The sequence below is a fragment of the Lepidochelys olivacea genome (assembly GCF_965140295.1).
Source record: "Lepidochelys olivacea isolate rLepOli2 genome assembly, chromosome: 4".
NCBI lineage: Eukaryota > Metazoa > Chordata > Testudines > Cheloniidae > Lepidochelys > Lepidochelys olivacea.
The window spans coordinates 26,857,812-26,882,824 of NC_140414.1; the positions used below are offsets into that span (position 1 = coordinate 26,857,812).

General features: G+C 42.7%; 1 protein-coding gene across 2 annotated transcripts in view; it reads right to left on the bottom strand.

Moving 5' to 3' along the window:
* FAM13A (family with sequence similarity 13 member A) overlaps positions 1–17,467 on the bottom strand; it is a 187,625-nt gene extending 170,158 nt beyond the window's left edge. Inside the window, exons 1-3 of one of the 2 annotated variants that reach the window (XM_084625336.1) lie at positions 17,304–17,467; positions 13,927–14,116; positions 7,542–7,751 (exon numbers count right to left, since the gene is read on the bottom strand). In XM_084625336.1, coding sequence (XP_084481462.1) covers positions 7,542–7,751; positions 13,927–14,116; positions 17,304–17,330 — 427 coding nt within the window. In that variant the 5' untranslated portion in view covers positions 17,331–17,467. Of the gene's footprint in view, positions 1–7,541; positions 7,752–13,926; positions 14,117–17,303 lie in introns of those variants that run through there. The other variant, XM_084625339.1, reaches the window with a different exon arrangement.
* Between the last annotated feature and the right edge of the window lie 7,546 nt (positions 17,468–25,013).

Below are 25,013 nucleotides of genomic sequence, written 5' to 3' on the forward strand. Positions count from 1 at the left end.
TCTTGCTGCAGCTCTACCATTCCCTTTGCTCTATGGCTGTATGAAGAAGGTTCTCTGATTTTTTTAAAAAAAGTCATTTTGGATCAATCAGATCATTTTGTTTTGACAAAATCATTTCGTTCAGAAATGTTTTGCTTCTACCTAATTTTAATGCTGCAAGTAAAACTGACAGGTAACAAAGGTTTTTTTCCTCAGACTGATTTAAGATGTATTCAGTAACACTTATAGCTCCTCATGTTTCTCCCTTCCTACCGGAGAGACGTCCTTGCTCCATCTAACCCCACTTGAACTCTTCTGTCTCACCGATACTGACCTACTTTGTCAGGGATGGACAACTGGGGCCATACCTAATCTGCCAGATAACTTCACTTGGCCTGAACTTTACTAGTTCAGGGCAGGCGATCCCACAGCACCAGGGCCAAGAAGGGGGCAGGACATGGAGTCACAAGGGGAGGCCCCACCTGTGTGCAGACATGCATGTCACATGATGCTGAGGCAAGATCCAACGGGCCACAGCAGGGAGCTGTGCCACCTCTTCAGGACAGCAGCCACCCTGGAGGAGTGAGCACAGGGTGGGCTCGCTCTCCACACCTCTACCCAGCCTCTCCCCAGGACCTGACCTCTCTCCCCCACCACATCACATCCCCAGGCCCACCAAAGGGTTTTAGTGGATTCTGTCACCGTGTACTACCTTAAAGTTGCCCATCCCTGTACTATGTGTTCCTAGCAGAAGAGTGTCTTGTCCCGAAGCAGCTAGTGGTTTGAAGAGAGAATACATAAAGCTGAGAGTCAAAAAGAGCTTCTTTAGTTCAAAAGGTAAAGCCTTCTGGTTTTGGAACAGAGCATCCTCTGGTTAAGTCCCAACGAGGTCAGGGACTTCTGAGACCCGTGTCCAGTAAACAGCCATGCATGTTGTGACTGAGGCAGCTCAGCAAGTGCGTACTGGAACAATATACATGCCAAGTACATGCTGCTTTGGAACAGCTCGATGTTTTGTGCACTTCGTGCAGAGTGCTTTGCAAAAGAAGGGACAGGACGTTGTGTTGTGGGCTTGCCCTTTCATGGCTGGAGGCTAGGATAGAGGATACATAAAATGATGCTACTGCTACTGACAGCCAAGATGGAGGTTATGCTTTAAGGCCTGAACTGATGTTTTTGATATAGTGCCCTCAGTTTCAAATACCAGTAGGGGACAATTCCGTACACTAAGTCACAGGTCCAAGGACTTTCAAAACAATCCTATTTTTGGCTTACATTTTCCCAAACCCCTTTAACAGAGACTGTGAATAATAATAATAATAATAATAATTAAAAAAAAAGAAGTAGTTGGTGTTTTAAAAAACACTTTTGTGCCCAGTAACTATTTTCAGGGTGAATTACAGAGTACCCTGGGGAAAGAAGAGCGCGAAGTAGAAAAATATGAATGATCAACATGCTTACAACTGCCACAGTTTGGAGACTGAGGGCACGATCGTTAGGTTGGGATGTGCTTTATATTTTGCGCAGTCAGACATTCTTACAGTTAAAAATTAAACAAGACTTATCTTGCATGTAATTTAGGAAGGCCAGGCAATAAATGTTCTCACATCTGTCACTCAGTATAGTTTCTCATAAATTAGATTAACTGGAATTACAGCATGTTGAAATACCAGAGACAACTGTTTCTCAGGCTATGGTTTAGTGACTATATGATGTACTGATTTGAGAAGCCCTTTAAAAAAAAATCTCAATGCACATTACAAATTAAGCTTATTTCTATCTCTTTTTACACTACAAGCTTAAATCAGAATTCATTCACAGTTCATGTCTAAACATACCTGACAATTCCAGGACACACATTAATTTTAATTGTGCTTGTCTCTCCGCAGCCAAAAGCTAGCGCCTTCCTCAAAAGGAAAAGGTCAAACATGGCACGAAGCAGATTTGCAAAATTCTGCTCTCTCACTTAATCCATGGCAAGTAATTTTTTTTTTGAAAGACATATGCTAAAATACCATTAGATGCCTCATTATCATCCATCAGCATATGGTGAGACAGTAGGGTTTGAGTAACAACCGTGTTAGTCTGTATTCGCAAAAAGAAAAAGGAGGACTTGTGGCACCTTAGAGACTAACCAATTTATTTGAGCATAAGCTTTCGTGAGCTACAGCTCACTTCATGTAGCTCACGAAAGCTCATGCTCAAATAAATTGGTTAGTCTCTAAGGTGCCACAAATCCTCCTTTTCTTTTTAGTAGGGTTTTTGTTTATTTTTTTCCTTTCTTTCTTTTTACTAGGGCTGGTAAGACTTTTATGACAATTTTGAAAGATTGGGATAATAAGCGATAATAATAAGGAAGTTAATAATATCTCAATTTGCACAGATAATTGGGTAATCCCTTTGATTTGATTTCTAACCACCTTTTTGTTTTAACAACAACTGGTTAAAAAGCCAGGTCAGTATCACTGCCACAAGGTTGCGAGAACATTAGAATTAAACCTCCACAAATACTTCTGATTAGGCAGCAAACACTGCCTACTATTCTAAATATTTGTTCCCCTAAGAAGCTTACAGTTATGATCAGTAAAGCCAAATCCTAACACTCAGGGAAAACATGTCTCCCCACACCTAACTACCTGATTAGGAAATGCCTTTGAGAGCTAATTGTCTCTCTCACCTTCCAACTGGCAACTGAGATTGTTCGGTACTTTTCCATCTACTGAAGGTTCTTTCATTCCTGGAAAAACTGGCAAGATGCTAATCCTCTCTACGCTATATTTTGAAGCCAGGAGGGCATTCTTGCGGTAAACAAAGCTACCAATATCACAGCAGCAGACTTAATTCAATGGCCTTGATTTCCCTATTCATTAAGTGTACTATCCTGCAAGGTATTCATCAGGAGCAGGAGGAGTATTTAGCCCTGCGCAGGATCCAACCCTCGCCCTCGCTCAGCATTACTCTGATCTTAGGCATGCCATGTCCAGTGATTTCAAGAGAAGCTCAGATTGTTCGGTGGTCAGACAGGAACAGTCTGGGAGTGAGAACACATTTCTACTGAACAGCGTGAAGCACCGATCCCTCTTCTCCTTCATTGAACAGGCATCTATACAGCTTCTCCGCATCAAGCTGAAACGGGGATATGCAAAGGTGGCTGCTCTCTCTCGACACCCCCTGCGAGGCGGGGGGAAGGGGGGAGAAGCATATAAGAGGGGCTGGAAGTCAAGCCTTCCCTCGCCACCACAATTTTAAAAAAGAGGCACAAATCTACAAGTTGCACCACTAGTGACATTCCATTTTATTCAGTCCCCTTAATACTTACAATAAATATGAAGACTGATGAATTGGGAGGAGGCAGGAAACATACACATAGCATTGCATGGGCTTTGTAAACGTGTTAGGGTAAATCTCTCTCAACCACACTTGACAGTATCTCTCTAAATGGGGCACTCTCTTTGAAGCTTATCAGAGGGCACAAATGTTTTCGTGCCATGACAACCAAGCACACAGACTACTCCTGGCTTGTTTGATCATCTGCTATTACAGTTTTCTATTCCATTTTAAATCGAGCATTAAGAACCACTTAACAACTAGTGGACAGCACAGAAAACACAATAATTTATAGAGTGTCACTGCTGTTCACGGTACTATACAGACAAGTAAATAGCAGGTAGTCAAAGTCCCAGCCTCAGGACTTCACAATCTAAAGCTCTGATCCTTATGCACCTTATGCTCAGCTTTATGCTCTGTGAGTAATCTTACTGAAGTCAGTAACGTTTATGGATTTTGTATAGTCCTATTGACTTCAATAAGACTACACACAATGCACACCGTTAAGCATGTGCTTAAGTCTTCGCAGCATTGTGACCTAAATTACCAGGTGAACATCACTGCAACAACATGTGACAACCCGGATTTTCAAGGAAGCACAGCTCCAGTTTGGGCACTTGAATCAGGGCCCTATTTTCAGAAGTGCTCAGCGCCCAGCAGCTCTTACTGTGACATACAAGGCCAGATTTTCAAAAACAGTACAGGATCCAGCGTGCTGAGCTCTTTTGAAAATTTGGCCCTAAATGGTGGAAAGGAGGAAGAAGGGTAACAGGGAACAAGTGAAAACTGCTCTTGGGTGAGTATCGTGACAACAAGGTTTGCTTAGTTTGTGTGTGAGCACACATACTATTTTAAAAAAAAAAAATAAAAAAATCAGGCAACAAGACGGAGCAGAGATGAACAAGAAAAGCCCAGCCAGAAGAAGTGCGCTTTGACGGAAGACTTGAAGAAAGGAGAGAAGTTGGAGAAAAAGGGAGCTACTTCCAGACATAATGCACAGCATCAAGAAATGCACAGAACTGTGATTGGGTGCATTAAAGAGAGAGAAGTAAGCAGACTACCGTCCATGAGGGGAGGGATACAGTTGTGTGGTCGTTTTTAGTCTCATGGCATGTCACTACCCATTCACATAATTGAACAATGGGGACAGCTTTGTAATGGGTCATCATATTTCTATACATATTGGGTTTCTCTGAACAAGCAGTAAGCATTAGCTAATCACCTAATTCAATCCCTTTTGCCCCTTACTCATTTCCCTCCCATTTCCAAACACGATGACTGAGAATAATTAAGAAGTGCCATGCAGTGAGTTAAGTTTTACAATTGCTACTGTGGTTAATGGGGAGTTGGGAAACTTTGAAACCCTCTTTTATTCATTCATACACCATCCTAAAAATATACCTACATCAGCTCATCTGTCAGACACAGTGACATGTTTAAGATGTGGTCCTGCCTTTGGGCAACAGATCACACCTTGTTTAAGTCAATAAAAGAAATACCAAAACCCCACCTTTTATAATAATGTAAGCAGGTAGCTCAGGGGTAAACTACCCAAAACAGGAACATAATGACGCAGAGATGGGTCTCATAATCCACTTCATAAAGCGGCATTTATTCTCCCTCTCTAAAGCTTTGCGTCCTTACTGTTATTACTGCTGCACTAAATGTTATCTACACATGAAATGCAGATTCAAGTGTTATTATTGGTTGATAAGTATCTTGTGCATTTAGACAACAAACAAGTTGTTCTTTTAGCTCCTTGCTAACCATGATATTAATCAAAATGAAAATACAAGCCAAGCAATGTTCAAAAAAATGAACAGCGATAGCCAATAACAATGCACCATGCAGGAAGTCGGGCCAGCTTTATTACAGTGCTGGATTTGAAATACTTTGATGAAGAGATCCGCTTCCATTTCCATTCTTGGACCCATTTCTCAGGCTGAAACTTGGCCAACAGAAGTTGAGAACCCATATTTTAGCTCGGTCTTTAAGGAGTTAATTGGGACAGCGCTTGGCTATGAAGCAGGATATAAAGGGATACACAGGAATGAACTGTTGCAGAACAGATCTTCCCTTCTCTCGTACTAGGAAGCCCTTCCAATGATACTACAGAAAGCCAGAAATGTGCCTCACCTTGCCAAACAAGGCTACTGATGAGAATGGAGAATATATGATCTCACTCTAGATACAACATATGAAGAAAGAACACTCTCAGATGGAGCCATGACTGCACAGGAACATTCTTTAGCAAGCATTATAATTAGGTTGCTCTTCAACATAAATACACAGAGTGCCAAAAACAAACAATACACAGTGGGATCCACTTTTCAATACATACCTACTCCAGGGAGGAATGCAACAAAAGGCTTATACAAGAAAAAGCTTCCTGTGTTCTGGAAGGAAAGTTACTGTAACAACTTGGCCTGCTGAAAGGAAGTGACTTGTGAAAGGGGATAAGGGCTTTATGTACAGAGCTTGTGCTTGACTGGTTCCTAGAATGTACCAGGGTCTTTACAAGGCAAAAATCAAGCAGCAAAAAGATAAGACATGAATGAATAAACAATCTTAGACAGGGGACCCTAGTCTGGGGGCTGGAGAGCACTTCCAAGGGGGACTTGATCACAACAACAAAATCTCCAAGCAGTGATGCTTCCTGTTAGTCTATAGGTTTGATTCACGCTGCTTGGGTGGGCAAGTACCAATCACACTTCCCTGTACCAATGAGACTCTCTGTACAGACAGAGGGAGGGATGGACATGTCCTCTACCATGGCAGGGAGCATTAATTTCTGCCAGGTGCACCACAGAAGCCAGTTGGCAGAGGCTGCAATAGGGATGTGCTAGAACCAGTGCATCACCTACCCATGCATCTTCTCTGGCCAAAACCACCACTTTTGGGGCAATGGTGGCCTGCTACAAGCACCTTGCCAAAGGCATGGCAGCGACTTGCACTGCTGCAAACCCTCTCCTGGAAGACTTGTGCCAGGGCCTGGGTGAGACTATGGAGCGGAGCTAAGGGTGCCTTTAGAATATGTTGTGATATTTTATCTGGGATTGTATGAACTGAGAGTGTATTGGTGTTCATTTCCATACATTTAAATCCTCTTTTCCATACATTTAAATCCTCTTTTCAGTGGAAATAAATAGTAGCAACCTTAAAGCTAACACACTTGGTTGTCAATTTCACTTAAACAATTTTTAAAACTAAACTAAGGGGTTTAGCAGCTCTCTCGCTCTCTTTCACACCCATCCACCCTGCCTTGCAAAGTGGAAGTTCACTAACAGCTGGTGTTTCTGGTTTCCCACGAGCTGACTGTCATGCAGAACTCTAAAGCTCTACAAGATTCTCAGCTTTCCAAAGATTCTATTTGCTGTTCTTTATAGGTTGTCACTGCACCAATGTGTTTTAAATGCAACAGTGGCATTCAGTGGCCAGATCTCTCTGTTAATTAGAGAGGAAATGAGTATATATCTCCATCCAGAGGAATTCTCCATTCCTAGGGGAAATTGCCTGTGGATTCCAAAGTATGAATGGAGCTTTCCAAATGGCTGGCTACCTGTGTTGTTCCAAATGGCTGCCTACCTGCGTTGGTAATTCCCAACATAATGCACTGGTATGACCTTTTGGAGGACGAGGCATTAAACAATTTTCCATTTCATAACAGCAATGAAATACAAGAGGCACTATAGGTAGATAAGTCACAGCTGATGAAATCTTAAAATAATAATCATCATCATCAGTAAGTATGGCTGTAACCAGGAAAGGGCCCTTCTGAACAATGACACCTTCTTTTCAACAATGGAACAGTGTGTCCTTGTGTATGTGAGTATTCAGTGTGGAGAAGGGCGCAAAGAGCTTTCTCCTGCATTTGCACAGCCTGCACAAGGGCCAGTTACAAAAGCAATTCCTGCACTCCTGGACTGCTTCTTCACTGCATTTCCAAGAGAACACATCACCCCAAGGTGGGGCATGGAGAAAGTGCGACTGTGGCCTTGCTTTCTCTTCTCATCAGTGCATTGTTTTGCACTCAAATTGTTAGGAGTGCGTGTGTGTGCACACACACGCAAGCAAGCAAATGCATTGGGAGGAGATGGTGATTGATGCCAAGGGAAATCCAAAATGGAAAGAGCAAGACAGTAAGAAATGCTATACGGGCAGGTGGAGTCTGTAAATTCTGGTTCCCAAGAAAGCCACTACATGTAAGGTTATCAAGGGATTTTACTTGTACTCACCCTGATAAAGCCGTATAAATCTGGGATGCAATGCAGAAGTGATCACCCCATCTGGCAGCTCCCTCAGAAATAATTTCAGCAGACTGGCTACTGAGCACACATCAGCATCTTTAGCCAGCTCCACTTCCTCCCCTCGGTCATATTTCAGACGCAACTGATCCACCATTTTCATGTTACCATTCACCCTGAAGAGACCTTCCTGTGTCAGCCCTGTAATTACATATTAATCATGAGTAAAACAAACAACATACACTTGGCTTTCAGTTAGCACACCCAACAGTACCATTCTGTAAGTAACCAAGACACCACAAATATCACAAAGCTATTAGCCAGTGGATTCTCTAGATAAAGTAATAATGAATGTTGAAGACCAGCTCCTGAGTCCTACAAATATCTACCAAGCACCCACAACACCTAATGACTTCAGTATAACTTGTCAATATTCAGCACCATTCTGGATTTGGGCACAAATGGCTGGAACCTATTTCCACATACTTCAGTTGGTGCCCAGTCAGGTCCTGATCCTGCTACCACTTATGTGAGTAACTTCATTCATGTGAAAAGTCCCCTATTTGCTTCAGTGCACCTGTTCAGGTAAGTAAAAGAAATTTACATCTTCCATAGAGGACACCAGGAGAACTACATCATATTAAAAAGTTCACTACATTCCAAGGACATTCCTAGATTCAAACACTTAAGTAGAACAACTCCACAAAACTGAAGAGCGTCAGTATATTTTCTTAAAAAGCACCCCAGTAACCAAAATGTAGCATTCTTTCAAACCAGTTCTGCAGAATTACTCTTTCATGCTGAAGCTTAATACTAAAAGGATTACAAACAAAGCATGGAACATTTTAAAGAGTCAGAAAGAGACATGGTTAAAACACAAGGCCCAACTTGCAGAATACACCTGTGCAGAAAGCAATCTTGCAATGTGAAATGCTATTCTGACATCTGCTGGACAATGGGAAGCACTGCAGAACAGTAACGAATGGCATTGCTGTGCGAGAAGTTGGGCAAAGTAACAAATTCCCCACAGAGATAAGACGTTCTTTACCTTCCAATAAGGAAGTCATTCTGGAAAAAGGCTAGGCTAGATGATTTTGGAAAAAAATGGGCTATTTTTAACATTTAAAGAGGTAACTTCCCCCATAAAATGCAAATTCTGTCTGTATAACAGAGCGTCACTAGATGATACAGCTGACCTACAGCCAGAGCAGCTAGCTTGGCTAGGCATTCGGTTCAAGACGAACTTGAACAGAGGTTCTGTAGTGGGTTGTCCACATCTAACTTCAGATGTCAGCAGTGACCATTCATGTGTGTTTTCACTCTAGTAAGAGCACCAGGATGGAACTGAATTGGCATTAGTGGTGGTGCACTGTGTGCCTCTTATTTCCCATCTAAATTAACCGAGTTCACATGGAGGGCTGTGTTAGTTATTCTTCCTAGTTAACTTCAACATCTATGCAGAAAATTGCTCTTCCAGGTTAGCTTAGGAGCTCATGGCTGCCTTGAAAACCGTGAGTTTATCTCAGGCTCTTCTCACCCAAGCGGACAGCTTTTAGTTCTTGTTTTCACGTTGGAGAAGGATGGGGATTATATCTTTATCAGACCATCACCGTCTCAGTTTAGAACCCAGGGCTCACTTAAGTTTCCACCAGGGACGAGGATCTAATTCCACCAGGGACGAGGATCTAATTCCACCAGGGACGAGGATCCAGTCAGTTTATATTTGCAGACAGATGGGGGCATTTGGGTGTCAGGTTTCTTTAAGGGAGCGTAGTGTGCCACCACCTGTCCATTTTCTCAATACACCAGTAGGATACTACCATGATCTTTTCCCCTTGACCATTAGTTGATTGGCTCCCAAGCATCTTCTCCCTATCCTTCATCCTCACAAGTCATCGTGCCACACGAATAAAACAACACTGAAGCATGGTGGTGGTAATCTCACTCCAATCATCTGTAATACACAGAGCATGTCTATGCTGCAATGAGATGCCTGGGACTGGCCCGTGACAGCTGACCGGGCTCACAGGGCTTAGGCTAAGGGGCTGTTTAATTGCAGTGCAGACATTTGGGATTGCACTGCAGCTCAAACTTTGGGACCCTCCCACCTCACGTAGTCCTAGAGCCAAGGCTCTAGCCGAAGCCCGAACACCTACATTGCAATTGCAAAACACCTTCGCCCGAGCCCCGTGAGCCCAAATCAGCTGACATGGGCCAGCCGCGGGTTTTTAATTGCAGTGAAAACAAACTCACAGAGTCTCTTCACCCAAGAACGTGGCAGTCAAAGGCAGCCCACAGTAGGGTGACCAGGTGTCCGGTTTTGGACCGGAACACCCGGTCCAAAAGGGATCCTGGCAGGCCGTTGACTGTGTGATTCGCGGCGGTGCCGCGCCATACAGCGAGGTTGGCAACCTCCCTGCTAGTCGCCGCGCGGCTCCTGGGTCTGGAAGCAGCCGGCATGTCCAGCTCCTAGTCTTAGGGGTGGCCGGGGGGGCCACGTGATGCCCCACCCCACGCCTGCAGGCGCAGCTCCCATTGGCTGGGTCAGGTCAGGGGAAGAACTAGCACGACTCACGAGCGCTCAGCAGACGGCAGTTGAAGGGTCCCATGGTGCACACCTCTCCTGCTGCTGCCTGGCCCTCTTCTCCTCGCGCTGCTCGTGTGGCTGGGCTCGAGCTGAGCCGTAGACGGTGGCTCGCCTAAGGGCATATCTGTCGCCCCACTGCCGGCACCCAGGAGTTTGAGGTATGTGTATCCCCGTCTCCGAGTGCTGGGAACGGGGCCGCACCCCTGTCCCCCTCACTGCGTCCCACCTCCGCACCTCCCATCGTTGCATCCCTCCCCGTCCCAACCGCCCCGAACTCCCATCATTGCATCCCTCCCCGTCCCAACCCCTCTACGCTCCCATCCCCCTCACTGCATCTCTGTGCATGGAGCTGGTTACGAAAAATGGGAAGAGGGGAGGGAAAGAATCATGAAAACCTTTGTGAAATTTCATTTTTTTTTAAATTACCCTTTTTGATGATTTTGCTGCCAGCTCTAGCGTCCTGTAACAAATGAAACCGAATTTAGCATAATACATCTGTCAAAACAATAAATATGCCTGGTTAGGCCTTGCAGTGAAAATGAGCACAAGAGAGAGGGTGGGGGGAGAGCAAGCGACGGAGGGAGGGGGAAAGGAATGAGCGGGGGCAGGGCCTCGGGAAGGGGCAGGGCTTCAGGGAAGGAGCGGGGCAAGGGTGTTCGGTTTTCTGGAATTAGGAAGTTGGCAACCCTAGCCCATGGCCTCGTGAATCTACTGGGAAAGAAGAGTATTTCTCATTATGCAGATTAGATCAATAAAAAAGCAGGTCAATTCTCTTCTGCTGTTGCTTGTAGAAAAACAGAGGACACCCATGGGTTCAACAATGGAGGTTGCAAGAAGGGCACAGTAGCAGGCACATCCCCTTTTCTCTCAATAAATGTAGCCAGAAGGTTAAGGAGGGGTTGAATAGCAAAGATCCCTTTCCTCCCTCCTGACCCCTCCTTACACAACCCTGCTCACTCACAGAAGCCATTTGGAGTCCTCGGATTTGCCTTCCATCAGTCTCACTGTTGACCTAGGGGACTGTGCTAGGCTTGCTGATGAATGATCTCACATTAGCTGTTATTACATGCTTACTATTGCACAGGTCCGCAATATCTACAAGGCCCTGCCTTGGAAAGCTTACAATCTAAGGATCAGAGATGCACAGAGCAACCAAGAGGAAGGAGTCATGTATCTAAAGAAAAGGGTACATTCACCAGATGGGTCTCAGCTAATCCCCTACCTGATTTCAGTACAATTCCTCACAGAGTAACACACTACTCAGAATGAATAGGGGTGACAAAATCAGGCACCGCATTGATTCACATTTGGAAGGTTGTCTCCAGCCATACAGGCTAGAACAGGGTTCATGGGTTGTTTTTTTTAAATCCTGCAGAAATCGACTGCTCAGGGTTCGCCCATCTCTGCTCCCCTGCCATCCTCATGAGAGTGACAGTAGAAAAGGAAAATATGTAATGTAAAATTAAACTCAAACAGCAAGGTGTTGGGACAATAAAGAAAAGGAAATCTGTCAGATGATACATAAAGAGGCCACACTCAGAGGTACAGAAAGGGGAGCCATTCTCAGCCTGTAAACTCCAGAGGAGTTTGTTTCTCTCACTAACTGAAAATGTGAAGCTATTAAGTTTGGATAAAGAAGAATCCAAACAGAAAACAAAACCAGAGGAAGAGTCCCCGAAGAAACCCAAGTGAAAGAAGACAAGATGATGGCCAGAGGGGTACCGTGGGAAAACAGAAGGAGCTGAAGAAGCTGTGCAAAACCCAGCAGCATCTCGTGTACGCAGAGGAATACTCATTTAAGTGGTCATGGCACTGTGGGAGGCTTGCTCATTCACACCCACCCACCACTGGGGATCAATGCCAAGACGCCTTCTAAACAAAGTCCACAGTCTTGCTCAGAGACTTTGGGAAAGCAAATTGTAGTTGCAGAGAAATGTTTTCAGTGGAGAGGAGAAAAATCCACAGGAACATCTGCTCTAGGAACCTTCTTACAAAAAAACCACCAAGTTTTCCAGCCTACTGCCATTACTATATGCTATCACAGTCCACAACGCTCTCTCATGACAGTTAAGAAGGAACACTGGAAGACTTCAAAGGGAGCACCAGTCAATCTTCATCCCCACCCCAACCACACTTTAGCCACAAGGTAATACAGGTACAGCACTGCACCACTATAAAATACACGTGGCTTGAGACCCCACTGCACTGCATCAGTTTATGACAGTGACCCTCCCCTGGTGTCAGACAGGCAAAGTAGTGGAGAATCTGGCCCAAGCACTGTATGTTACTTCCCAAGGGCAGACTATTGGCCCTTCACAACGCATATAACAGAGGAATACTTATTACTAATCTTCTCAAGGGTTTAGGGAAGATTTCACCATAATGTATGCTGAGAATCCTAATCATTCTCCAATGTACATTATTACACCAGTGGACTGGTATTGTGCCTCCAATTCCAAAGGGTTGTGCATGCTACAAGTACTCCATCAAGGCATTACCAAACTGGCCTCCTCATTGCTATGACACAAAATGAATCTAACAAGGATCAACCCTCCTTCCCACTAACCAAATCAATTAAACAAAAGTGAGGTCCAAACCATGACCCCAAACAGCAACCACCCACATCACCTGTTATGAAAAGGTCTTGGGCGGTGACTGAGATCTCACACCACTTTTATACCAGTGTACCTCTAGTGACTGAAATGGAGTTATACAAGTTTAAGTGAAAAGAGACTCAGGCCCTTGATTTCTCCCTCCTCCAGCACATCTGAAATATCTTACGGCTTGTCTGACCGTGGAATAATCCAGGAACAGCTCTTCCTGAATAACTATAGGTGGACACTTATTCCAGAAGAAGAGTGCTTTGTCCCTGTTTAGCTTAACCCACTTGGAAAGTTATTTGTTAAGAGTTAATCACAAACAGCTATTGCACTGGGAATTCACCTCCTATATTAATCCCTGTTAGCTTATTATGAGTTTTTTTTTAAAAGCTTGGTTATTTTCTCAAAGTGTGGGCTGGAAACCCAACACACTGCAATTTAACCAGGGCTTGTAAAAAGCAGGCATGAAGGATGATCCTTAAAAAGGACATTGTTCCACTCTCCAGGGTGAGATGAGAAGATGTAAATTCTCACAGGGTGAAATTCACTCCTATGTAGCAGGCCAGCACAAGGCTTAGCCATCATTTAAGAGCCACGGAAGGGCTTTGCATATATACCAATGGCCTTCATTGGCCCTCTGCAAAGAGGTGCATTTCATCCGCTGAGAAAGAAGTTCATTCTGTTCTACAACTTAAAATGCATGTAAGGAGACGTTGGAAGTTCAGAGGCTTACATGAAACCTTCCAGTGCTAGTTGATAAAAACAAAAAGCCCATTCTGGGGCTTACAATTACACATGGCATTTTATTCACTATCATACACATTCACTACTATGCTTATGTGTAGGACCTAGAGTCGGAAATGATGAGCATATCTGGTTAATTTTAATCAAGCAATAATAGAAGGCTAGTTATAAAAACATTTTGAATTATAAAATGAACAGATTCTTTATAGTCACTTTACAACACAGCAGATTACATTTGCGAATGTCCCTTTGAATATACTTCCACATAAAGGCAACCAAACCAAGAAAGGAAAGCCAAATGCAGTATTGTTTTCAGCACATAGTTTGATCCACAACTTGATTCAGTTTTCATGCCAAATAAACGAAAATAAACAAACAGAAAACTTCCTTTGCAGAGGCTTACATAAATAACACTATTAAATGAAAGAGACCGTGTTAACTTTACCATGCTGGGTCAGATATTCTACTGTATTCCACACCACCGCTGGGAGGCCATTCTTGGTAAGACCCTGCTGCTGGAGGTCCTGGAGACTCACACCAAACACCTTCTGACAGCAATCGTCCCTCTGCTTGTTCAGTGGCAGTGCTGCTATCTTTTTCATGTCTTCTTTCAGCCTCACTGCTGATTTACTTTGCTTAAGGGAGCACAAGAGAGCAGTCAGTCACATTTACTACACATTTATTTGCATAGTTACAGCACAGGCATGTCAGTTAAGAATTAAGCTTTTGGGTTTTGAAATAGAACAGTCTGCAGGGCTGGGTTTTTGTTTTGTTTTACTTTAATCCACAACAAAATCTCTATGAAGTAGCACATTATAAACTGGTAGGACAGAGAACAAGGGGAGCGAAAGGAAAAAGAAAGTAAGGCGGAGGAGCCCAAAGCAACAACTTATCTGTAACTAAGAGACAGGGTGGATAACACACTGCTGAGTATCCAAGCTATACTGCTACGGTAACCAGTGGGCCAGACTCAGGAGAGACCACGTATGTCAGCTGCAAAATCTCAATCATCAACTTCGACTCTGATTTTAAGGCCAGAAGGGACCACTCTGACCACCGAGTCTGACCTCCTATATAACACAGAGAAAAGAACCTCCCTCACCCAATAATTTCTGCATCAAGCTCATAACTTCTGTTTGAACGACACCATTATCTTGTGGAAAGATAACCCACCTTGACTTAAGACTGCAAGAGATGAAGAATCCACAAGATAAAGTGTCCAGATAAAACCTAATGGTAACAGGGTAAGTAATAGATAAGAGTAAAAATGTAAACCAAGATAGGGTAGCTTGCGGTTGAAAGAGGAACTCTTTTCATCTAGCAGTCGCTTAACGCACCATCCATCACATCATCTTTGGTTTATTTAGGTAGCAGAATATAACTCACCTAAATCCATTCAACCAGCATTTTTAAAAAAGTGTTTGCACATATTTCTGGCATCAAGTTTATTAGCGGCTAACAAGACCTGTGGACATGATCCATGACACAATGGAATTCAAAGTGTGGCACATGAGAAACAGCTGAATCTGGGAATGTATTGATAACAAGCACTGATACCTCGCTGAAACCTGGTAGAAATGTCTCAAGTCTTGTCTGTGATTTGTGCGTTACAACATAAAGGGACAGAGCTATTTAACAATACTCACACTGATGATTTTGTTTTCAAATAAACATGACTATTTTCTAATCTCTTTAAATGCAACATGATGTTTCAATTCCACCTCATTAACTAACTTGAACACTTGCCCAGACTTTGCTATTAAGCCAGGCTGTACCTTGTTCCAGGTACAAGACAGAGAATTTGCATTAATTGTTTCTTACTAAGATTGCTGCATCTTTTTGCTAAGCACAGCTTCTCTGAGGAAATGTGTACTAGAATCATCTGTTTGATACCAGGACTTGGCAACTTCGTTCTATCTGGTATGTAAATGACTTTCTTGGACTGTGTTGGTCTGACATACACAGAAGATGTTGCTTGTGTATCTAAGGCTATAGAACAAGTTATAAATATTCCATACTTTTGAGAAAGGGTTTAAATCCACGTAATTAAAAATTATGCTGTAATGATCATCTTTTAAATACATATGATAAATAAGTATAGTTCATGTTCAAAGTCCAGCTTCCACTGACTGATGCCAAGATGCCATTTAAGAAATAATATTTCTTATGAGAATGACAAGTGACTACCATAAGCTATTTTCATTTAAGATATATGCCAACTCAAAGATTGGGTTGTAAGGACCAGACAAATAAATAATAAATAATTATACTTCCATCAGAGGATCTTGAAACACTTTTCTAATAAAGGCCCCAAACTTGTAAAGTCTTATGCATGCGCTTAGCCTCAAAGAATCACTGGCTGGTAAGTGGTAACCCATTTCGATTTCACAATGGGGAAACTGAAGCCCCAAGGGGTGAGGTGTGTTGCTCAAGTTTACAAGGGAAGTCTGTAAAAGATCCAGGAACAGAATCCAGATCTCCCAGTCCTATCCTTTAACAGAGACTAGAAAAAGGAAATTGTTTAAAGCTGACATATCCTGTGTAATTCCTGACATATTTATAAATCTTTGTTAGACCTAAGTATGTAAAATATAAAAGTCTTGCCTCTAGCAGAAAGAAAAACCCCTACTTAAGTGATCAGTAAGAAACCATTCCCTGTGGAATGCATCCAATGAAGTGAGCTGTAGCTCACGAAAGCTTATGCGCAAATAAATTTGTTAGTCTCTAAGGTGCCACAAGTCCTCCTTTTCTTTTTGCGGATACAGACTTACACGGCTGCTACTCTGAAACCTGTCATTCCCTGCGGCAGTGTCTAAGCAGCCGACTGAATCCTACCTAGTCTCAGTTGAGAAAAAAAATCAATCAAAATATGGGTATACTTCTCTCTTTTTTAAATTCACTGATTCCTGTAATTGGTTGCTTTTTTAGATAAAGATATAAATGATTGGCCCACTTAACCATTTTTTTGCTTAATGGCATTGCAGAGTGTAACAAAAGACAGCAGTATGAATTTTAGAAGACTAGTCACACACTTCAGAAACACGTTTTTTCACGTCTTCCCTTTTCAAATTATCTTAATTAAACTACATGTTGCAGTTGGCCTGTGGTTAAAAAACAAAACTGTCAGTCAATTTCACCATCACTAGACACTGTTTTGAAGGGGCAACAGGTCATCTAAACATAAAATAGAGTGAAAAGACTAGGAGCAAAAACAAGAGAGGAGAAATAACAATCATACCATTTTAGTTTACTGAATCAATCAAAAACATATCAGTTCTAGTACATGTACCATGTTCCCAGTAAAAACAAAAGGAGTACTTGTGGCACCTTAGCGAAAGCTTATGCTCAAATAAATTGGTTAGTCTCTGAGGTGCCACAAGTCCTCCTTTTCTTTTTGCGAATACAGACTAACACGGCTGCTACTCTGAAACATGTTCCCAGTGTAACAGCCTCCTGAACAAGGTGTCTAATATAAACAGGAGAGAGAGAGCACTTGTATTTCAATTCAGAGTCAAAGTGAGAAAGAAACTAGGAAATAGTCACTCATTCCCCCCCCCCCCCATGAAATTAACAATCGCTCACAGTGCAAGGATGTTGTGGATGGAGCAGAAGAGGAAAATCCCGACTAGATCCACAGTGATTGGCTAGTTTAGATTTGAAAGATGAAAAAAAATAAGCCAGCCAATCCGAGACATGTTGATACTATCCAACATCTTCCCCTGTAAATGCAGACACTGTTAAGTTTACGCAGTTTAATAAACTAGAGGCCTCCCTCCGCATACTCGGAGTAACCACAGCATACAACAGGCAGCCTGTACTCACACAGATGGCTAATGCACCTGCCCCCATTCTTTCAGGAAGTGTCTAGACGAACTGATGAAGATGGGATGAAAGCATTAAGCAGAGTACTGACGGCGATTAAGATTCCATGCCATGAAAGCCTTACAGTTCAGGGAAAAAGACAAAAATATCCCCCCAAATATGGGCCAAAAATTGCTACGGAACTCTTATAATTTCGTTGGATGAATCTCCTGCGACGTTAGCTTTTGATTCAATACACATGGCTGGGATCAGCCCCCTGCAGTTGAAATCTGATTCCAGGGAGTCTTTTATTGGCAGTCTGGAGGAGTCATGTGACTTGGTACTTAAGTCGTTAACATCTCTTCATTAATTACCAGGCATTTCTTACAGGCAGGCAGAGGCTAACGCTGGGTGACACTGCGGCATTAGCATCATTGTTCCCATTTCTGAGTTAGTGACACTAATACTTCGCTCTTCCTTCCAGCCTGTTACAAAACTCAAACATACCTTCAGGCTGAACAAATCCCTTTGCGAAGACTCCACACTGCACTACTCGCCAAGGCACAAACTTTTCAACTTTCTGAAGCAATGCTGATTTTTCAAAACAAAATACATTCTGCCTAGAGTGCATCTCGCATATATCACTCCCTCTGTATCATTTTGACTGCTCCATTTAGCCGAACCTAGTAAACTGCAGTTGCCATTCAATTCAAAGTAGCAAATGCATTAATTCCTTCTAACATTTTGGCAACAAAAATAATTAAGTAGCTATTGACAAATAACCGTGGCACCTCTCTGGATGGCATCAGAACAGGGGCAACATCTCGGCCTTTTGCATTGATGGGGCATGTTCCTGCAGCAATTTACAGTGACATTTTTTCACTTAACACATTTAACAGTTAAAGCGAAGAAGTCTTAGACATCACAGTTCTGTCACCAATATTATGTATGATTAGGTCAGCCTTGCAAAATGTCTCCATTCACCCAGAGAGAATTATCATTATTATTTTTACACAGGTGAATGTTATCTTTTCCCACTGCTATTAGCCTCAATCACGGCAAAAGGTAGGCAAGTAGATTGGTGCATGAGCTGATAAATTTTCATGTAAGGTTTCTGAAGGCATAATTCTATTAACCTCAAATTCAGCACTAATATGCCACCTCATCTCAATCCAGTAATGTACTTAGAAATGGCAGGGTAGAGTACAGTACTAGAAGACCCATTACACGACCTGAATTTTGAAATGCCTGTGATACCGCTCATTCCTCTCTCCTCTCCCCTGAAACTTAAACGACACAAACAATCCTCCTGGGTCATCCTCTTCTCCTGTGGTATTGGTCATATGGCAAAAGGAACAGAGAGACTAATGGCTTGTCTACACAGAGACTTAGTGGATGGCAAGCCAGGGTTTAAATCTACAGCATGGTAGCCCGCCATGTACTGGGCAAGTGGACCCTGCAACCACGTACATCAAAGTGCACTACAGAACTTATAGCACGTGGTACCAGGGTCCACATGGCCAGCTTGTGTGTGGCAAGTTAATGTGCTCTGGATTCACATCCCTGCTTGCCGCACACTAGAGCTCCATGTACACAAGCCCTAACACAGCCAGGGGGAAGGAGCATGAGACATGCTACCAGTAACTGACAGTATTCAAGCATCCATAAAATTCCAGATTGCAACACTTGGAAGAGCACTAGAGAGAGTTCCAGACTCTGCCCAGTTCCCTTTCATTCGGGCTTGTACCAGAGTTTGATTCCCAGCAAGGATCAGAAATTACTCAACTAGGAGTTAAGGAGTACTTAACATACAGACTAACATGGCTGTTACTCTGAAACCTGTCAACTAGGAGTTGAAAATCTGGGCTGGATTTTCAAAACAGCTCAGCTCCCGTTAGGCACTAAAAGAAGGGCCTAGATCTTCCAACTGCATTCCAAGTGCTGAGCTCTTTTGAATATTCGGCACTCTTTTGGAATCGCACTTCACCTAACCACATCAGCCACACCATCAAGGGCTCATTCACCTGCACATCTACCAATGTGATATATGCCATCATGTGCCAGCAATGCCCCTCTGCCATGTACGCAAAAGAATAAATGGACACAAATCTGACATCAGGAATTATAACATTCAAAAACCAGTAGGAGAACACTTTAATCTCCCTGGACACTCAACAACAGACTTAAAAGTGGCAACAAAAAAACTTCAAAAACAGACTCCAACGAGAAACTGCAGAACTGGAATTAATTTGCAAACCGGACACCGTCAAATTGAGCCTGAATAAAGACTGGGAGTGGATGGGTCACTATAAAAACTAATTTCCCCCATTGTTACTCACATCTTCTTGTCAACTGTTTGAAATGGGCCACTACAAAAGTGATTTTTCCTCATGTTGATAATAGCCCATATTAATTGAACTGTCTTATTAGAACTGACCCCCCCCCACTCGGTAAGGCAACTCCCATCTTTTCATGTACTGTGTATATATATCTGCTACCGTATTTTCCACTCCATGCATCTGATGAAGTGGGTTTTAGCCCACGAAAGCTTATGCCCAAATAAATTCGTTCATCTCTAAGGTGCCACAAGGACTCCTCGTTGTTTTTGCACTTCACAAGAGCACTTTGGCATGTACTGAAGTCCATTTCTATTCAGAACAGCACTTTGGCATGTGCTTAACTTTAAACATGTAATTATAGTGCTGTCAGGAATACCTGCTGCTTTTCTGAATCAGGACCTAGGTGCCTAAGTAGAGGTTGAGCTCCTTTGAAAATCTGGTCCTTAGAGGTGGGCTGGGCCATCAGGTACAGGAGCATTAAACTTCAAGAGAAAAAATTAGGTGTCCAGAGACAACAGAGTTTTTTCAGGGGTAGGTTAGAAGGAACTGAACTGCAAGTCAGACGGGAAGGGGATGGGCCCAGCTGACATCAGCCACATAAATATTGTCTTGGGACCAAGGAGATTTTTTCTGTAAGTGACGGAGTCTTTTTTGTAATTAGGTGAAAGTATTAGAATCTCCTATATTAAATTTCAGTTCTCCTTTAAGAAAAGTTTTGTCAATTTAATACGTCCATTCCCTCACTTTGCAGGTGAAGGTAACAGTAACAGATGGTTACTATTACCTTAACATCAACTGTCTTTTAGCTTTCTATTTCCTTCAAGGAATTATAGGACTCAAGAGTGGATTTGAGTCAACATCCTCCTATTCCATTCCCCTCCTTAAGCCCCTAATGTGCTTTTCACAAAAATCACACAAAGCCATGTTCTTCTTAACCTCCATTGTAGTTACAAAGGTGAAACCAGATAACATCTCAGACTAGGATCTGGTCAACAGTCTCTGGGGAACAGACTGTCCATGTGGACCGCAAGAGTGATGGGTTTAAACCATGATCCCAAGATAAATAACAAGCGATTTATTAAAAGGCTTTCATAAACCTATTTATTGGAGTGGACAAGAAATTCTCATTTCCATAATAGTGGAAGAGTAAAAAATTATCAGTTGGCCAAAGGCGGCAATGGTGAGTAGTGTTCACCAGGGAGAAGTTACTGCAACTGAAAGATGCAATTAACAAGAATGGACAGGAGCCAGAGCCTGCATTTTTTTAAACTCACTATCTTCATTAAAATGCAATGGGTCTCCTCCTTCAGTATTATTATTATGTACTTGCTTAACCTCTTCAGAGAGCTCACAAGTACATACATTGTCTACTCCTCGATCCCTCTTCCAAACCAGAGATGCTTTCCAAATGCTGCTATCCCCATCCCACCTCCACTTACTTTGCCCATTGCAGCACCGCAACTCAGCGTCCCATTGTCCACACAGACACAGTCCAATCTTCTCTTACACCTGCCATCTAATACCAGCCTAGGTTTAAGCATTCCCTGGTCCTTCCCCTGGATACATGTTCCTGGGTGACTTGTTCCCCCACTCCCAGCAGTTACTGGACCAGGGGTCAGGCTGAGAATTGTCAGAAGGAAAACAGGCTGCATCAACAGCTCCAAGGATCAGTTTGTATTTCTGGCATTGGAGAAGTAAGGCAGATCCAGACACACAGAGGTTCTTAACTGCAGTGAATCTCCCTACCTAGGAAACCTTCAATGATTTGCCATAAGTGACTCACAAAATCTGTAAAGAACAAAATCAGTAGCAATCATCCCTATCACAGAGAGTCACCAAAATAATTCCTGTAAGACATCCCAACTCTGCTTCGGGGTATTTGGTTGTGGTATTGCATGAAACTAATGTGGTAAAGTCACAGTGATGCAACATTGCAACTTAATACCATGTTCCACCATGATTGCTTTTTGCTTCTACATCACCATTTGACATAACATTGGCTTCTCTCTCCCTCTTCCTTACCCCCCCCCCCACTTCCCCTCCAAAAGATGATGCACCGTTTCTGGAAACACTGCAATACCTGGTCAATGCATGGGGTGGACAGAGCAAGCTCCTCTTCCATCCCCCTGTTTCAAAAATCAATTAAATATACAGTCCTCAAATAAAGGACATATCAGATATTAAACTGATAAGAACAGACACTACACTTTGATCTTAGCACGTCCTAAGCACTTAAATGTGTCAGGCAGCAAGGAGAGTGCTCCTGTATGGGAAACATTTATGCAACCACTGTTCCGACCCCAAGAACGGCCAGCACATGAAGGGTTCCGATCAGACTGTGCATTTCACAGGCGATATATCCAGGGCCCTCTAGAGCCACAAGCTGAGTATCACTGGCTGCCAAGCTAGCTTTAATCACATAGAGGTTTCCTGCAGCACGGAGCTGTACCACCACATTAATGCCGGCAGAAGATGCTGCTCGAAGGCTTTTGAAATAAATACACTCTGTTGTAATCCAGAGGACATGATGTACAGGTCTATATTATCAGCTCTCTAATTAGAGGTAATAACCAGCACGTGATGCAAAGACACTCAAGAGCACAAGCTAACTCCAAAATTATTTGGCTAGGCATATAAATCTAAACTTCAGGTGATGAATCAACACTCCCTAGAGGAAAGGAAAGGTTTGAGGAGTATTTAAATGTTCAAAGGAATTTCCCCACATCCCTCCCACAAATAATCCCCCTCTTCCACGGTACGTAATATCACAACGGATCGAAGTGACTTTTGTTCATGGGTTCCACTGTGACACCAGAATACAGCATTGCTACCATGACAGCCCACACATAGCAGGGAGTTGGCCTTGACAACAGCCAGTCTATGTATTCCTGGACCCTCCCTTCATTCCTTTCTTGCCCACACAGAGGAAGAACTAGAGAATTCTCTGGTAATGCCGCAAAGAGTCCTGTGGCACTTTATAGACTAACAGACGTATTGGAGCATAAGCTTCCGTGGGTGAATACCCACTTCATTGGATGCACGTAGTGGAAAATGCTGTGGACAGCCGCAGTAAGAAAACAGCTACAGCTGACCACACTGCCTGACCTTCTGCTGGGCTGAAGAACTTCCACACTCCCAATTCCTTTTTTTTTTTTTAAATTTAAGTTCCCTCTTCCCACTAATAATTCCAGTGGGGCAGGAGGCATGCGCATCCCTGGATACCACAACTTAGAACAGTGGAGAAAAAAATAAACTCAGATACTATGGTGATGAGCACAGATCTGGAGAGAGATTAAGGGAATTGTACAGGACAAGAAACCTCAGGTGTGGCCGGAGTGCAGAAAACACTGGAAATGCACAGACTGACCCAATCTGGTCCATTTCCTCTCATAGCAGTCTCTCTGGCACCATAAGTAGTCCTTTAATCATTCTCGTGGCTCTTCTCTGAACCCGCTTCAATTTTCCAATGTCCTTTGTGTCCAGTTCTAGTGCCCACAATTCACGGTGTTCCAGTAGTGGTTGCACCAGTCCCAATACAGAAGTAAACTAACCTCTCTACTACTCAAAATTCTCCTGTTTATGCATTCCAGGATCACATGTGCCCTTTTGGGCACAGTGTCACACTGGGCGCTCACATTCAGCTGATCATCCACCATGACTCCCAAATCTTTTTCAAAGTCACTGCTTCCCACGACACAGTCCCCCATCCTGAAAGTATGGCATATATTCATAATCACTTGCTTTAGAGCTTGTGCAGGCAGAGCACCAGCACTGAAACTCCTTGCTGTTTTCATGCTCTAGAACTAGTTCAGTGTGTGGTGGAGTTTCAGAAAGCCAGGGAACATGAAAAAAAATTTAGCGCATCTTCTCATGCATTATTTTATAAAGTCACGTTGCAAAGGATGCAACAATACTCACTAAAACCAGTTGAATTTGGGACTCTCAGAAGTATGAAAAAGAAAATGCAACAAAGGAAAAGAAGGTTTACAAACAAGTCAGCCCATCTACTATACCTCAAATACCACTGCCAGATGTACACACCTTTTTCTGAATTGGGGATGGCAGAAGAGTTTGATTTATTGTACAGTAGGGCTGTCAAATGATTTTTGCACCGTAAAAAAAGATAAACAGAAGATTGTGCTTTGACTTGTAGCTTGCACTAAAGGGCATACAAATGTTTACCGGATCTGGCACATAAATACCTTGCAATGCCAGCTACAACAGTGACATGCAAACACCTGCTCTCACTTTCAGGTGACACTGTAAATAAGTAGCGGGCAGCATTATCTCCCGTAAATGTAAACAAACTCATTTGTCTTAGCAATTGGCTGAACAAGAAGTAGGACTGAGTGGACTTGTAGGCTCTGAAGTTTTACATTGTTTTGTTTTTGAGCGCAGTTATGTAATAAAATAATTCTACATTTGTAAATTGCACTTTCATGATAAAGAGATTGCACTATAGTACTTGTATAAGGTGAATTGAAAAACACCATTTATTTTATCTTTTTATAGTGCAAATATTTGTAATAAAATAATACAAAGTGAGTACTGTGCACTTTGTATTTTGTGTTGTAAGTGATAAATATATTTGAAAATGTAGAAAAACATCCAAAAATATTTATAATAAATTCAAATTGGCAGTCTATTACTAACATTGCAATTAATCATGATTCATTTTTTAAATTGAATTCATTTGTTTTGAGTCACAGAGGTCTTCCAGGGGGTACATCAGCTCATCTAGATATTTGCCTAGGTTTACAACGGGCTACGTAAAAAGCACTAGCAAAGTTAGTACAAATCAGTATTTTATACAGGCAATGACTTGTTTATACTGGTCTGTATACACTATACACTGAAATGTAAGTACAATATTTATATTGCAATTGATTTATTGTATAATTATATGGTAAAAATCAGAAAGTAACCAATTTTTTTACACCTTTTGTATTCTGATGTCTGATTTTGTAGGTAAGTCGTTTTTAAGTTGAAGTGAAACTTGGGGGTCCTCAAGACAAACCAGACTCCTGAAAGGGGAGTATACAGTGGTCTGGAAAGGTTGAGAACCACTGCCCTAGATAACAGCACCTCTTTAAAAAAGCCTATCAGTCTGCCCAGGGGTTAGAAGACAGGGCTGAGAGTGGAGTCAGAGCGGCCTAGCTTCCATTCACACCTTTGCCACAAATCCTGTAGGGCTGCGTTGCCAGGCACTGCGTCCAAGGGTTGAGTAACCGATTTCACACAATTCGGTTTTGGAAATTTGGAGCCCCGGTGATCAGGGGTCACTTCTGAAAATGGAGCTCTTGGCCTCCCTGTTTTTAGTTACACCAGCTGTAAAGCTGGGCTGTTTATTTCACAGACGGGGCACTGGGAGGATTCACTCGTTCACGTACGG